The sequence below is a fragment of the Lissotriton helveticus genome, chromosome 1_1 (genome assembly GCF_964261635.1).
Source record: "Lissotriton helveticus chromosome 1_1, aLisHel1.1, whole genome shotgun sequence".
Classification (NCBI taxonomy): domain Eukaryota; kingdom Metazoa; phylum Chordata; class Amphibia; order Caudata; family Salamandridae; genus Lissotriton; species Lissotriton helveticus.
In genome coordinates, this window is record NC_136057.1 from 1,012,172,567 (window position 1) to 1,012,189,416 (window position 16,850).

General features: G+C 45.5%; 1 protein-coding gene across 3 annotated transcripts in view; it reads left to right on the top strand.

Annotated features, from left to right (window-relative positions):
- FSCN3 (fascin actin-bundling protein 3) overlaps positions 1–16,850 on the top strand; it is a 305,725-nt gene that overhangs the window by 218,012 nt on the left and 70,863 nt on the right. For all 3 annotated transcript variants that reach the window (XM_078656097.1, XM_078656093.1, XM_078656104.1), the window contains exon 4: positions 12,882–13,041. In XM_078656097.1, the coding sequence (XP_078512223.1) occupies positions 12,882–13,041 (160 nt within the window). The remainder of the gene's footprint in view (positions 1–12,881; positions 13,042–16,850) is intronic.

Consider the following 16,850-nt stretch of genomic DNA (forward strand, 5'->3'; position numbering starts at 1 on the left):
GTCCTATATTATATAAAAATGATTTAACGTACAGCAACCATCTAATCTGTATCATCCCATCCAAGCCTCTACAGTCTTCTAAAACTCCCCGGTTAAAATTTGTTTCCTCTGTTATCCATATCCTATGCCACAATAGGACTGGTTGAATCTTTATAATATCTTCCAAATATGTCAAACCTAGTTTAGTGTGGCAAACAAAGGAGGAAGTGCTGTTAGGGACCATCAATACATATTTGTTTTTATAATTCTTTTTATTAAACAAAAAGTCAGCCAACATCACAGTACAGAGGTAATGTCTTAACTCCGATAGTACAACAGGGGGAAAAAAAAGAAAGCAAATAAACACATAATTAGTAACATCAAGGTGAAGAGGGCACATCGAATTCTACAGTTCTGGGTGGCACACATATCACTCCTCTGTGGCGATTCCAGGGTCCCCATACCCTTGACCATTTCCGAGGACATCCCCTCGCTAGAAAGACAGTCTTTTCCCTAAAGATACACCAGTCTAAGTTGTTTTCCATCCTTCCAAGGTAGGAGGTTGTGCGGCTCCCCACAGTTGGGCAATGTTCCTTTTCGCTATCATGTAGCCCAGTGCAGCCCATTGTGTCTGTGCCGAGTTTAGGTCGGTTGGCTCCCATATATTCAGGAGGCACCTCCTTGCCTCCGGCATCAAACAGACCCCCAACACCCTACGTATAGTGTCATGAATTTTGCGCCAGTACTCGGCGATGTGAGTACATTCCCAAATGATATGGAGAAAGGTACCAGTCAGACCACACTGATGCCTACAGAGACTAGAATCCGACAGACCCATATGCACTAGCCGGGGTCCCGTGACTTAGACCCTATGCAGCACCTTTAGTTGAACCAGCCTCAGTCGAGCTGGGATAGCTACCTCTTTTGGGGAGGACACTGCCATCTGACAATTCTCATCATCCAATTCTATCCCGTCTTGGACCCACTTAGTCCTCAACACACCAAGGGGATCAGCTTTGTGATTTATGAGCTTCTTATATATCAGGGAAATCGTTTTTTTGGGGAGGTGGCCATCAAGGATCCTATCTTCAAGCGGTGAAGCCTCTGGGGGCTTAACGTCTCTGGGCAGAGCAGCCTGGAGCGAATGCCGGACTTGCGCATAACGAAAATATTCAGAGCTCACCAGTTTATATTCCGCCTGCATATCTATGAACGATTTAATCTTCCCTTTACCCCAGACGTCCCCAATGGTAGAGATCCCTATTAGGTCCCATTTGTCGAACCCTTTTGTCCTCCAAAGCTTGCCCAGCTTCTCCGAGTCAAAGAGTGGGGTGGCCAAAGTCAGTTTATCTCTCCACCCTGAGGAACTGGGGGCATCATGCGAGATCCGGACTACATGCTTGGTTGGCCCCGTCAAGTCCAGTTTCGTTGGTTTCGAGTACAGCGCCCTGCTATACCCCCCCCACCCCCCCCCCAGGTAGAAGCCATTTATCCATTGCATAGGCCGGATCCGCCACTGGATCGTATGTGCAGTGGTTAATCGCTGCCAGCTGGGAAGCCCAATAGTACCTTCTGATATCCGGGAGGGCAATGCCTCCATCATGGGAAACATCCTTTACAACGCAACTTTTATCACGCAGTACCTTTACGACGCAACTTTTACAATGCAAACCATTACAACGCATTGCGCTGGGGGGCGCTCTAGGATAGGGAATAGGTTTAATTTACTATCCAACACCTTCCCTACTATCCACAGGGACTGGAGTTGGAATAGTAAATTAAACTATTCACTATCCAGCGCCCCAAAGCACTATGCGTTGTAAAGGCATGCGTTGTAAAAACAGCATTGTAAAGGCATGTGTGGTAAAAGCATGCGTTGTAATGTCATACATCCCTCCATCATACCAGGGAAGAGTAAGCCTAGTTAAAGCAATACGGGGTCTGCCCTCCCATAGTAGACTACGCTGCAGCCCCTAGACCTCTCGAAAATAACTGGCCGGCACAACATCCAAGGTGTTCTGAATGGCATAAAGGAAACGAAGCAGAGCCATCATTTTGAAGAGGGACGCCCAACGCAAAAGGGAGAGAGGGAGTCTCTTCCAGTTAGCAATATCGCTCCTGAGCCTCTGCAATGGGGAAGAAGATTTCGGGCATACCTTGCTGCAAGGTCGAGAGAAATGAAAATTCCTAAATATTTGAACCCATTCGTACTGATCTGTATGGGACAGTTCCGAGGAGGGACCGGAGGGTCACCCTGCAACAGAAACAATAAGGATTTCCCCCAATTAATGCAGAGTCCCGAGTTCATGCCAAAAGATGCCAAGACATCACAAACAACAATAAGGGACTTCCGGGGCGATGTCCGATAAAGCAGAATATCGTCTGCGTATAAGGATATTCGATCCTCCCATTCCGAGGACCATCGCAACCACCGAATAGATGGTTCCCAACGCAGCCAGGCCGTTAGCGGCTCCAGGGCCAACTCAAAAAGGAGGGGAGACAGGGGGCATCCCTACCGAGTGCCCCGACCGAGCAAAAATGGCACAGAAACCCTGTTGTTTACAACTATTTGTGCCATCGGTTTAGAATATAGCAGACGCACCCAGCTAATAAATTCGGGGCCGAACCCAAACTTAGTCAGAACCGCCCACAAATAGGACCATTCGATGGTATCGAAGGCCATGGTTGCATTGAGTGAAGCAATTACCGCAGGTTCCCTCAATGTATGGGCTCTAGCAATTACCCCATTTAGCCTGCGCAAATTTAGGGCCGTATTTCTGTGGGGCATAAAGCCCGACTGATCCGAGTGAATCAGGCCGCTCACAACTTTTACCAGTCTGTTCGACAAAAGCTTAGCCAAAATCTTCGGCCCGGCGTTAAGTAAGGAAATAGGCCTGTATGAGGAACAATTAGTTTTGACCTTACTCTCTTTGTGAATTACTAGCACCGACGCCATCCTCTGGTCCCCAGGCAAGGTCCCTCTATCCCGCGACTCAATATGCATGTCTTTCAAGTAGGGAGCTAGCTTATCCGGCCCGAGCTTGTAGAGTTCAGTTGGGAGCCCGTTTGGGCCCTGGGCCTTCCCAGAAATCAGGGAACGAATTGCTATTGCAATCTCGTCCGAGGTCAGGGTACTATCCATGAAGTCCCTATCCTCCAAGGAGAGACGTGGGAGCTGAATATCCCAGAGTAACAGATGGGAGTCATCCACCGACCGAGTAGAAACCGCAGTGTAAACTGTATGAAAATGGGCTGCGAACCTATCAACTATGGCTTGTGGGTCTGTAAGAAAAGAGCTCTCTTCCGAGAGGAGTTCTGGGACAAGATGACTGGCCCAGTCCTTTTTGTCTAACCACGCGATGAGTTTCCCCGCTTTATCACCCAGGTCATAAAGCCTGCCCTGCTGTTCCATGCCCAGAGCCCTAGCCCTATTCGTCGCCAGCGATTTGTAATCATGCTGCTTAAGGCTGAGGAGATGCAAATTGGCTTCGTCACTCCTAGTTCTAAGTCCTTTCAAGCAAACCAATATCAGTCTCCAGATCTACCAACTCTCTGTTCCTTTCAATTTTTGAGCCCGCTATGAGTGAGATGGCCTAACCCCTGATAACTGTCTTGAAGGCCTCCCACAGGGACACCGAGGAGGAGACCGACCCCTCATTTATGAGGAAATAGTCGTCCAACGCTTTAATAAGGTCCTTACGAATTTTGGGATTGCGCAAGTACCAAGGATTCATAGGGGCTACTTTGCCGGCCATTCCTCGAGTAATAGTCAAGTGGACCCACAGTGGAGAGTGATCAGAAATGCCCCTAGCCAGGTGTGTGACATCAGTAATGTAAGATACTTGTGAGGCAAGAACTAAACCATAATCTAGTCTGGAAAGACTATTATGCACCCCCGAATGAAATGTGTATTGCTTTGATTAGGGTGAAGTAATCTCCAGCTATCGACCAGTCCCAATGCCTCCATAAAATCCGGCAACCACCGCTTAGCTCCTCCCATGTCCTGCGGGAGATGCCTGTCAAGCACTCCAGAGACGACTGCATTAAAATCGCCCCCCAGTATCAGATGGCCCTCCGGAAGATTAAGCTAACGCCTCCCCAAGTCTGCAAATGTGGTGCCCTGCAGCCTCGGTGGAACATAGACCAACAGTAGGGTAATGCTATGTCCTTCCCACGTGCCCGTGACCCCAACATATCTACCCCTGTCATCCTCCCACACAGAAGTAACTACCAATGGGAACGCCCTGCTCATCAATATGCCCACCCCACTGGAGCCTGACGTGAAACCTGAATGCGCCACTAGCTTATACCCCATTCTATGCAGGGCTTTGCATGAGTTCCCCACAAGATGCGTCTCCTGGAGCAGAGCCACGCCTCTTGAGGTACTGAAGGACCACCCACGCTTAATCTTGTCCCCCAACCCATTCACGTTCCAGCTCAAAAGCCTAATTTCCCTACCAACCCATCATCTACACAGAAAAATCGACAACACTCTGTACGCTGCATAACAATCAAGTCCAATGTGCTGACAAGGCTAACAGACCCCCAAACAGTGACACCATTAACAACCCACCCAAAAGGTGAAACTACCTGTCCCCCCCCCACCCCGCTGCCCTGCCCACTAGGCTCAGAACTGCCCACTGAAAACTGCAGAGTGCCTGTCACCCTAAACATTCAAAAGAAAGAATAAAGGAGGTGCTTAGGGGGATAGAGTCCAGGAGCTCGGTCAGCACCCAAACGTCCATAGTATTTAGTCCGGAGAAACAACAATTTTGCAGTTTCCAAGCCCCCCTCCCCAATCAATTCAAGGATATGTCACACTTCCCCCTCCACCCCCCCCCGCGAGCATCATCAACATCTTAACTGGCAGCTCATTCAGGCAGGCTGAGCGTCTTGCTTTAACAGCCTGCACCCATGACCCCGTACGGTCAAACAAAATTCCAAGGTAGGAAAACATCTTTGTACTTTCGATCCATATTTTATCGATAAAAATGGAATTAGTCTTTATACATCCTGCCCCACAATTCAATATAAAAGTTTTAGATGAATTAATGGTAAGACTTCTTTCTGGCATAAATTTTGCAAAGCTGGTAACCACCCTTTGCAGTCCCAGCGGGGTGCGGGCCATTTGGACCGCATATAATAATGCTGGAATAGGGCGCTTACCAGCCTCAGGTAGGTCTTTACATTCTTGGACTAAAACCTTTTCAATATTGTTTATGTACAAGGTAAAAAAAAATGATGTGAGGACGCACCCTTGCCTAACACCTTGTTTCACTTTAAAGTGTCCCGTGCATTCTCCACCCGTCCCAAACCGTACTCACGCCCTCGCCCTCGCCCTTAAATAAAACTCTCGTATAAAAGAGATTAAAACTGATTCGACGCCCAATTCTTCTAAAATAAGCCATAATTTGTTGTGACTCACACAATCAAACGCCGATGATAAGTCGACGAAGGCCAAATACAGGGCCCCCTTTTTTGCTTTAATATACTTATTCAATAAAATGTTTAAGTTTAGGCCCTGCTCAATTGCGCCTAGCTTTTTACGAATGCAAAAACAACAATTGATGGACAGAATGCAGAACAATGTCATACATTTACCCCAGTACAGAGATCTGGGCCTAAATCCATCGGTTTTTTGCACTCCACACCACCCCAGGTCAGACATGGCCATATGCAAATCAGCCTTGACCCTGTGCCTCATGGGAACAGTCCAGCCCGAACTGCCAAGCCATGTCTTTCCTGGACCGGAATCAAGCATCCAAGGACCGGTTTCTGGCTATCAGCCATCATCAGCCTGGATAGCTTGACTCCAGTGGTGTGGAGAGCATGGGACTCACGTCTGAGCATACCCATCCCACTCGGGGTGACAAATGCAAAAACAACAATTGATGGACAGAATGCAGAACAATGTCATACATTCACCCCAGTACAGAGATCTGGGCATAAATCCATCGTTTTTTTTCACTCCACACCACCCCAGGTCAGACATGGCCCTATGCAAATCAGCCTTGACCCTGTGCCTCATGGGAACAGTCCAGCCCGAACTGCCAAGCCATATCTTTCCTGGACCGGAATCAAGCATCCAAGGACCGGTTTATGGCTATCAGCCTTCATCAGCCTGGATAGCTTGACTCCAGTGGTGTGGAGAGAATGGGACTCACGTCTGAGCATACCCATCCCACTCGGGGTGACAAATGCAAAAACAACAATTGATGGACAGAATGCAGAACAATGTCATACATTCACCCCAGTACAGAGATCTGGGCCTAAATCCATCGGTTTTTTGCACTCCACACCACCCCAGGTCAGACATGGCCATATGCAAATCAGCCTTGACCCTGTGCCTCATAGGAACAGTCCAGCCCGAACTACCAAGCCATGTCTTTCCTGGACCGGAATCAAGCATCCAAGGACCGGTTTCTGGCTATCAGCCTTCATCAGCCTGGATAGCTTGACTCCAGTGGTGTGGAGAGTATGGGACTCACGTCTGAGCATACCCATCCCACTCGGGGTGACAAATCCAAATACAACAATTGATGGACAGAATGCAGAACAATGTCATACATTCACCCCAGTACAGAGATCTGGGCCTAAATCCATCAGTTTTTTGCACTCCACACCACCCCACACCAGTCCTAGGATGCTTGATTCCGGTCCAGGAAAGACATGGCTTGGCAGTTCGGGCTGGACTGTTCCCATGAGGCACAGGGTCACACGACTGATTTGCATATGATCATGTCTGAACTGGGGTGGCTTGGTGAGCAAAATAACGATGGATTAAACCCAGATCTGTGACTGGGGGTGAATGTTTTGCCATTGTGCAACATTCCGTCCATCATCTTGTGTGTTTTGCTGTCCACCCTATGTGGGAAGGGTAATCCCAGACGTGGTTCCCTTGCTCACTAAGCCACTGGAGTCAAGCTATCCTGGCTGAAGACGGCTGATAGCCAGAGACCGGTCCTAGGATGCTTGATTCCGGTCCAGGAAAGACATGGCTTGGCAGTTCGGCTGGACTGTTCCCATGAGGCACAGGGTCAAGACTGATTTGCATATGGTCATGTCTGAACTGGGGTGGCTTGGTGAGCAAAATAACGATGGATTAAACCCAGATCTGTGACTGGGGGTGAATGTTTTGCCATTGTGCAACATTCCGTCCATCATCTTGTGTGTTTAGCTTCTTACGAAAGCCAAACTGCAAGTCACTTTCACTGACCGTTCTTCTGCCCAGTCCTGGAGCCTATTCAATATAACCCAACCTACAATTTTTACTGTTGAATCTAACAATGATATTGGTCGTTAGCAGGCCGGGTCATTCCTATCCCCTTTTTTAAATATTGGAACAAGGATGGACTCATATCATGTTGAGATAAAGTCAGTAGAACTAGATGCATTAAATACTTGTGTCAACAAATGGCCCCATAATGCAGTATTATCAACAGGGGCACCATCTGGCCCTGCTGCTTTCCCTCCAGAACTTGCAGCAACGGCCAGGTTTACCTCGCTTAGCTCAAATACTAATGCTTTCCCATGGTCCCTAAACAATATTCCTTGGTCCTCCTTGGCATCCCTTAACAATATGTCATGCTCTGCCTCAGTCCCCCCAGTATCATATGGCTGTTGGGTTGGTACATCATACAGAATCGAGAAGTGCTCTATCCATCTATATTCTGGGATAGCCACCTCAATAGTGGCTACTTCCTTATCTATAACAAAAGGGTGCATTAACTGCCCTCCAGAATGCACTAGAATCTTTAGCAATTGATGCTTCACGAAGGGCTGTCCAGGCCTCTGCTTTCAAGCTATCTCTTCTGCCTTTTAGGGCCACCTTATAATCTTTCCGTGCCTCTCTGATTTTATCCCTGTCTTTAACTTCTTTGTGCAGGGCATGCTTAAGATTTCTGTAGGCCTGGGTACAATTTGGATCGAAACACCCCTTTTTCCCTTTGCGGTTTTTCCTACGCTTTATATTAATAGTAAGCACCTTCTTAATGTAATCTGCGATTATAGTAAAACTATCAATAATTTCCTTAGGTGCAGTATTTTCATCCAAACATACCCTAATCGCCTCATAACAATTAGTTACCACACCAACAATAAAGTCTGTAGGTGCCACTTTCTCCCAACTCAATTTTGGGTAGCTAAAGCAATATTTTCAAAGATAATATTTGGGCTGTTAACTTTGCCTACATTTTGTCTGAATAGCAATATGCCCACACTCTGAGCAAAGTGGTCACTCAATACAATCTGGCGTTGGCAGAAGACGTCAACAATTGAGCCATAACGATTGGAAACCAAGATAAAATCTATTGTGGAAAAAGATCCACGCCCATTAAACGTAGGGCCAAGAGGCACAGGGGGACTACTTAAAATGTTGGCAAAGCCCAAATCAAACTCGAATACTAATTCATTTAAACATTCGCCATACATTGTATGTCGGAAAGGTGAAAAAAGGTCTCCATGCCATATGTAATTCCACAGTTCCCAGTATCTGAGTGTTGGCAAAGAGCAGTATTAAAATCCCCCCCATACTATAATCAAATCTTTGCTCCCTATCACCTGCAACTTATACAGCTGACCACGTATAGCCTTCACAAACCCTTCTAATAAATCATGGGGAACATTATTATAATAATTTACAAGTATTACTAGGGAATTTATATCTACCATTAATCTAATGATTTGGTAGAAACGATCCTCCCACACCAGATCTATTTTTCCAAAATTAACTAAGTTCGAGATGTATGTACACAGCCCCCCTTTTGCACTACCGTGTTTGAAAGCTATAGCATTTGTATGAAGGGTTCTGTAACCATTAATATGTATTGGTTCTGTCACCCAAGTTTCCTGTAAACTGAAAACATCAAATTGCTGGATGAATTCACACCACAGTACATTATTCACTTTAGATTTTAGGCCTGCTATATTCCAAAACATAAAGTTGCATCTATCCATTCCTCTAGGGGTATATTAGATACCACACTTTCTTCTATACTCGACATCAGGGTGTTATCCATCATTGTCGTGGGCACATCATCAGTAGTTGCAGGGTTCCCATCCCTAACGGTCAATGCTAGATCACCTTCTGATATATCCCGGTGTTCTACAGTTTCATATGAGCCCAGAGAAGCCAAGCCCACTATACCAGACTCAACCCTACAATTCATTGGCGCTCTTTCCCTGCTAAATGCACTAGATTTCTTGAATACTCCATTCATATAGATATTATCATACCCATTCTGTCAATCCACTTCTTCCAGATTCGGTAATATATTGAAGCGGTTAAAAGTGGGTATTCCATAACTTGTACTGTGAGTTGTCAGTGGGGCGACTTTCCTCTGTGCAACATAACCAAAATGGCTGGGTTTAAAGAAGTATCCTAGTGGCACAATAATTATCTGATCTGTCCGAATTGGACTATTACGCACCCTGCCCAAGATTGACTCAATTAAGTGCGGGGTTTTAAAATTCAAGATCACACAATCACCAACCAGGGCTTTTGGTCCCCTTCCTATCCAGCCCACCCTTCTTGCCATTTTAAACTCATTGAATAATCTATCTGTTAAATCTGTTCTGCCCCCCAGCCAGGATAACGGTTTATTTCTTAAACTTTCCCATGTCTCCACAGTCCCTTTACGCATCCTAGGTACATTGGTTACTACCACAGTATAGGGAGTTACTGCCGGAGGTAAATCTATGTATGGCACTTGTCTCTCAAACGCTAAACCTTCCATTACATTAGGCTTACTACTCACACGTGGCCCCTCTAACTGATTAGCATTACGTCCGTAATTAAACTGGAACTATTCCCCACGTTTCCGTTTCCACTTCCAATTATTGGTTGTGTGCTTTGATGAAGAGTTTGTAAATATGTACCAGAATCTAAAGAAGTATCCCCCTTTTTTGCACACTGTGTGACCTTAGAGTCAGATAAAAACTCACATTTATTATGGGCTTTAGTCAGCACATCTTCTATTACTCCTAATTTTCCACTCAATTTCCCTAAGATATCCCTAAGGTAAGTATCAAGGGCTTTCAATTTATTTGTCACTTTTAGGACTTTGTTCTGTGTCCGTGCATCAGAACAGGCTAAGGCTTTCTTCCACCCGCACATTTTATTATGTGCCGGCGTCCTGCCCTTTTTTGATGCTTTTGTTTGTTTTGAATTCATTGTTGCCAAACCCTTTATGCTACTTTCCATATTCTGCTTTGGAAGTTTATCAGGATTTCTGGGTCGTTTCGGGGGCGGCTGAGGATCCCTCTCTGAGTCAGTGTCGATAATATGGTCTGAGATATTTACCACGCAACCATGTCTAACTCCTAAACCATCTAAACTGCTTGGCTTTTCCATTTGAGGGTCATTATTATGTTAATATTATATCTGACTGTGGTGGATACAATAGGGGCCTCTGTACTATTAGATTTATCTGGATTTATAGCCTCTTCTACGTTTAGTATTTGCTTTTCAATTCCGCCCATTGCACCAGTCAGGTAATTCAATAGAGATAGGCAGGGCCCTTCCCCCGTTTTAGTCTGCTTCTTCTTGGGCGGGGCAGTTGATGTTTTTCATTTCCCCATACTGGACTAATTATAAAAAAGGTGAGTTATAGCAGTTAATACCACCACTTAGTCCCACATAAGTCGAAATCCGGCACATGCAAAAGCCCTTCAATAAGTTCTCCCTTCAAACGTAGTAATTATATACACAGTACCTTCAGAGTTAATACCAGAACAAACAGTCAAGAGCCGTGGCCCAGCACAGCCTCTTCCGGACAATGACGGGCAAGGACGGGCCCGCCCTTGGCCCAGGTGAGCCCGCGCGCGTCTTGCACCGCGGGAGCCCTGTCCGTGCTTTATGCGCCGGCTTGGCGCGCTGGTAATGCTGTCCGCTATGCTCCCTGGGACTTGCAGTCCTGGGGCGCTGGTAATGCTGTCCGCTATGCCCCCTGGGACTTGCAGTCCGGGGGCGCTGGTAATGCTGTCCGCTATGCCCCCTGGGACTTGCAGTCCTGGGGCGGTCCGCAGAGGTCGTGGCAGAGATGGCGGCCCAATGGTGATGCAGCGAAATGAAGTGGCAGCCCAATGAAGATTGCGGCAGATACAAATGACAGGGCGTCCCGCGCCATAGGAGCCCTGTCCGTGCTTTATGCGCTGGCTTGGCTCGCCGGTAATACTGTCTGCTATGGCCCGCAGGACTTGCAGTCCTGGGGCGGTCCGCGGGGGTCGTGGCAAAGATGGCGGCCCAACGGTGATGCGGCGAAATGAAGTGGCGGCACAGTGAAGATTGCGGCAGGTACAAATGACAGGGTGTCCCGCGCCGCGGGAGCCCTGTCCGTGCTTTATGCGCAGGCTTGGCTCACTGGTAATGCTGTCCGCTATGCCCCGCTATGGCCCCTGGGACTTGCAGTCCTGAGGCGGTCCGCGGAGGTCGTGGCAGAGATGGCGGCCCAACGGTGATGCGACGGAATGAAGTGGCAGCCCAGTGAACACTGCAGCAGGTACAAATGACAGGGCGTCCTGTGTGAGCCCTGTCCGTGCTTTATGCGCCGGCTTGGCGCGCTGGTAATACTGTCCGCTATGCCCCCCGAGACTTGCAGTCCTGGGGTGGTCCGCAGGGGTCGTGGCAGAGATGGTGGCCCAACGGTGATGCGGCGAAATGAAGTGGCAGCCCAATGAAGATTGCGGCAGGTACAAATGACAGGGAGTCCCACGCCGCAGGAGCCCTGTCTGTGCTTTATGCACCGGCTTGGCGCGCTGGTAATGCTGTCCGCTATGCCCCCTGGGACTTACAGTCCTGGGGTCCACGGAGGTCGTGGCAGAGATGGCGGTGCAATGGTGATGCGGCGAAATGAAGTGGCAGCCCAGTGAAGATTGCGACAGGTACAAATGACAGGGCAACCTAATGCACAGCTTAAATTCATGTGATTTATATATTTTTCTATTGAAACTTATTTTTCTATTGAAATATTCTTTCTTTATGTAATGATTACTTTTGAGCACTAAGTGTATCGTTTCATGTTTGTGCATGTATTTGAATGTTATAAACTATTTCTAAAAACACTTAGTCATTGGTAAAGAGAAAACCAGAACCAAGACAAAGTATTTTCATTGGTCCTTAATCTGCTAAATAAATAGCAGGATGAAGTAAAGTGGCCAGATCTTCTTCGTCTGCATACATTAATCTATGCCCTATCTGGCCACTAAAATGGGGCGTAACCCCTGATTATTAGAAGTATGACAGATTGAGCAGTTGACATGGACAGAGCCATGATAGCTGAAAAAGATATCTTCAAACACAGGGGGTGTCCCAAAAAATGGGATCGTAAGTGGGCAGCATGGAATAAATATAGGGGGGATGTATGTTTGTCTCCAACAGTTGAGCTGCGTCTTTTTGAAGCTGGATTACATGAAGCATTTGCTACCGTAGGGTAACCACAGGACTAAGGGTTAAGATGACAATGATGGGCTTACCAAGAGCGTATAAAACTGAATATTGGCCTCAACATGTGCCAGAAATCAGAGCATCGTGGTACCTGTCTGCGAACTGTTGCATCACCCCCCTCCTCCCCAGTAAGAAACTGGATTATTCATCATAGCCCCGCTCCGAATCAATGTTTCCATGATTTCCATGACAATTAAGGTACACATATAAATCCTCTCTAAGCGCTTTTAAATGCTTCTTAACTTATTTTACTTGAATCATCCGTGTAACAAATCAGCTGTTGATGTTGTGTGGGCCAGATTCTTCAAGGAATGAGGATGATGTGACCAAAGTCCTACTCAGAGTATAGGTCATCCGTCTGTCCGTTCACTCATCCATGCGACTAACCTTCTTTGTATTTATCTATCTATCCATCTATCCATCTTCTGTTTTAATGTGCCCCTTTTTATTTTCCATACAGCGTAGATCCCAGAGCATAATGGCCAATGGTAACTGTGAAGAAATGAATTCAGCGTTTAAAGTCTGGTGGCACTGTGGCAAAGTTTACGTCCGTGCCTGCAATGGTGCCTACCTCACTGTGCAACCTGTTGGGCTGATTGTCACCTGCTCCTTGGTCCCAGGTAAGAAACAGGTCCAGTCAGACCCCTACCACATGTAAACACCAGCCAGCAAGCTGTCCAGACTAAAGAAAGAACAATGTAACATTAGTTTTATTCCCTGGAGATATAATAAAGGGGTAGAAAGGGCGGGGACCACATGATGATTCAACATTTCCAGTCATCTATGTTAACTGTCTTGCAGGGGCTACAAATAGAAGATTTGGTAAAAAGAGAGTTTTTTAAACTTTTTGTAGTGCAAACATATTCTACAATCATCTGCATATCCCAATCACTGTGCGTATAGAAATTTATGAAGGTTTTCCTCACATATTCACAGCGCACCCCAACATAATCAAACAATACCCAAGCAAATCAGGCAATGCCTCAAATAGATTCAAAGAATATTCAGATTGTCAAGAAATTGTTCAAATAAAAACAAGCCCCAAACAGTCTGCAGGAACAACCCAAACAGAATCAAGGAATTGCCCAAGGAGAATGGAAGGATGCTTCCAAATGAATCAAGGAATGGCCCAAGATTAATAGAAGGCTACTTCTAACTGACTGTCCCAAACAGAATCGAAGGCTACTTCCAACAGAATCAAGGAATAGCCCAAGGAGAATAAAAGGATGCTTCCAACAGAATGAATGGCCCAAAGAGAATCGAAGCCTAATTCCAACGGACTGTCCCAAAGAGCATCGAACGTTACTTCCAACAGAATCCAGGAATGTCCCAAAGCGAATCAGAGGCTACTTCCAACAGAATCAAGGAATGTCCCGAAGTGACTCAAAGGCTACTTCCAACAGAATCAAGGAATGTGTCAAAGAGAATCGAAAGATGCTTCCAACAGAATCAAGGAATGTACCAAAGCAAATCAGAGGCTACTTCCAACAGAATCAAGGAATATCCCAAAGCAAATCGAAGGCTACTCCCAACAGAATCAAGGAATGTCCCAAAGCGACTCAAAGGCTACTTCTAAAAGAATCAAGGAATGGTCCAAAGAGAATCGAAGGATGCTTCCAACAGAATCAAGGAATTACCCAAAGAGAATCGGAGGCTACTACCAACAGAATAAAGGAACGTGTCATAGAGAATCGAAGGATGCTTCCAACAGAATCAAGGAATGGCCCGAAGAGAATCGAAGGATGCTTCCAACAGAATCAAGGTATGGCCCAAAGAGAATCGAAGGATGCTTCCAACAGAATCATGGAATGTCTCAAAGAGAATTGAAGGATGCTTCCAACAGAATCATGGAATGGCCCAAAGAGAACCAGAGGATGCTTCCAGCAGAATCAAATTGTGCCCCCAATAGCTATGGTGTGCCCAAGACAAGATGACGAATAGCTCCATCTGAAATGGAAGATTGTTCCAAACAGAATCAATGGATTTGTAAACTAGAATCAATGATCCCATAAAGCTAAATTAAGAAATCCTCCAGCTAAAATAAATAAACAAATAATAGCCTCTAATGACCTCAAGGATCTTTCTAAACAAGACAAATGTGCATGTGATTGTTACCCATCCTTGCAATATATCTATCTTTGCTTACAAAATCACGATTAAGGGTGTGCTGTGTTTAGATGATATTTCTGAGCGAGGCTTAGAAATATTGAAGCAACAATATTAATTGGTACTCTACAAAGAGAATGTGCATCTTCACAGCTTACACTTACACTAACCAACTGGGAACGCAGTAAAAGAGTGTATTATGTCAATGGTCACTTGTTATTGTCTACTTCAAATGACAATACAGTTTCACCTTGGATCAATTTCTACTATATAAGAGCTATTTTGATTAATGAATCAGACTGGTCTGGATTTCACGTTTAGGATTTGCAAATGTTTGCATTTTATATAGGTAGAAGTATTTCTCCTTGTTGGACTGATCACTAGAATAACTTTATTTTGTTTTATTGGTGATTTCTAAGATGCTATATGCTGCTTGAAGGTAATTTCAGAGTTATTTGTGTGGTGCAATGGGGGCAGAGAAAAGAAACAGGAATGGGGAGGAAATTAGCAAGCTGGTCACAGAGGCATTTGCAATGCCCGGATGACTCCATGCTTGAGGGTGAGAGTACTTCTGAGCAGTGTGAGATTAGTCCAACATAACTTGACCCACTGTAGTTGGCGAGGGTTGATTCCAGCCCAGATATAAACGGACAAGATGCACTGCCTGGGGATCACAGCATCAGACAAATAAGATGGACACGTGATTTTGAGTGATTTCAGAAAAGGCTTGACAAAAAGGGCAGTTTTTAGATCTCTTCTGAACATGAGACAACCTTGCTGTTGTCTAAGAGCAGGGGTCAAAATATTCTAAGTGTGTGGGAAATTCACATAGAGGTTTATCCCCACCACCCATATTGTTGAAATATGCTAGAGTGAACCTGTTGTCATAAATCATCCTTAGGAGGCTGGAAAGTTTGTAGTTGTTGATGAGTTAAATGTAGGTATTTTGGCCCTCAACACTAATACGCTCTGTGAATATTATATCTTAAAAAGCTGAAAATCGGTTTTGCTTTGCTAAGTATGTTAAGGTGGATGTATGATCAAAGCTTGACTCACAGGTTTCGAGCTTTGAAGGGCAGCTGTCTTGGGTTGCACTTGCCAAACTGTAGTATCTCTTTTTTTAACCATTGAGGCAGAGCTTGCGTGTGAGCCCGGCACTTTTGAACAGGCCTCACTTAGTTGGAACATGATCTGTCTGTCCTCAGGTTAGGACTGAAATGAAATCTTGGATTTACCAATAAAATCAGCTATAAGATATATGGCTGTTTTAAAGAGCCTGAGAAGATCATAAGGATCCTTGGGGACCCTGCATGGTATACCCTAGGTGGTTGACAAGAACTGACCAGTTTTATTTGCTGTCTATGGTCCCGATTCACAGATCTAACTTAAGACTAAATCCTAAACTTACTACTTTTGGTATTCACAGAAGTTAGGATTTTGTCTTAAGACAGACTTAAGACAGACTTAAGTTAGGATTTTGTCTTAAGTCTGTCTTAAGTCTGTCTTAAGATAAACTTAAGACAAAATCCTAACTTCTGTGAATACCAAACGTAGTAAGTTTAGGATTTTGTCTTAAGTTAGTTCTGTGAATCGGGCCCTATGATTTTAAAGTAAGGATTTTATCAGTGGTGTGGCATAGACCCATTAATCCTATCATCATTTGTAATGCAGCAGACCAAGATCCTGTAGTCAACAGTTTCGTACTCCACTGCGAGTGCAAATGGAATTGAAGCTGAAGGTTAGTCTTCATGAACTCTCATACTCTCCCCTTAAACACCAAAACGATTCTATGCTTCTGGTTTATCTAAATACTGATAGTCATTTAGAAGGCATACATTATGCGTGGGATTGTCTTTTTACTTCCTTTTCAGGGCATTCGTATCTGCACAGAATTTTTAGGAGGAGGTGATAATAGCTTTTTTGTGATTGCCAGATACAGTTTTGTGCTATAATGATCCATTCATCATGTCCATTAGTACTGGGCCAAGGGTGTACTGTAGAGGCGGTTTCTCTTCTTGGGCGGAAGAGCGTCTCCCCACTTGCTAGCGCAGCAGTAAACACAGAATAATAAAATGGTCATTACCATTGGTTTATTCTGTGTGCCACTGGCCTGCGCTGCTGGAGTGTGAGGGTGGGGGCTAGGCAGATTCCTGCTGATTGCAGGATGTCTCCCAGGACTCATTGCACATGTCAGATTGCCGGCTGTCTACAGCCAACCTATCCCACATGCGCACTTCAGACCCAGCGATCCCAGGGCTGAAAAACAGCTGGGGGATTGCTATCACAGGCCCCTAGCCTCAAAATGAACGCTGGATTAGCCTGC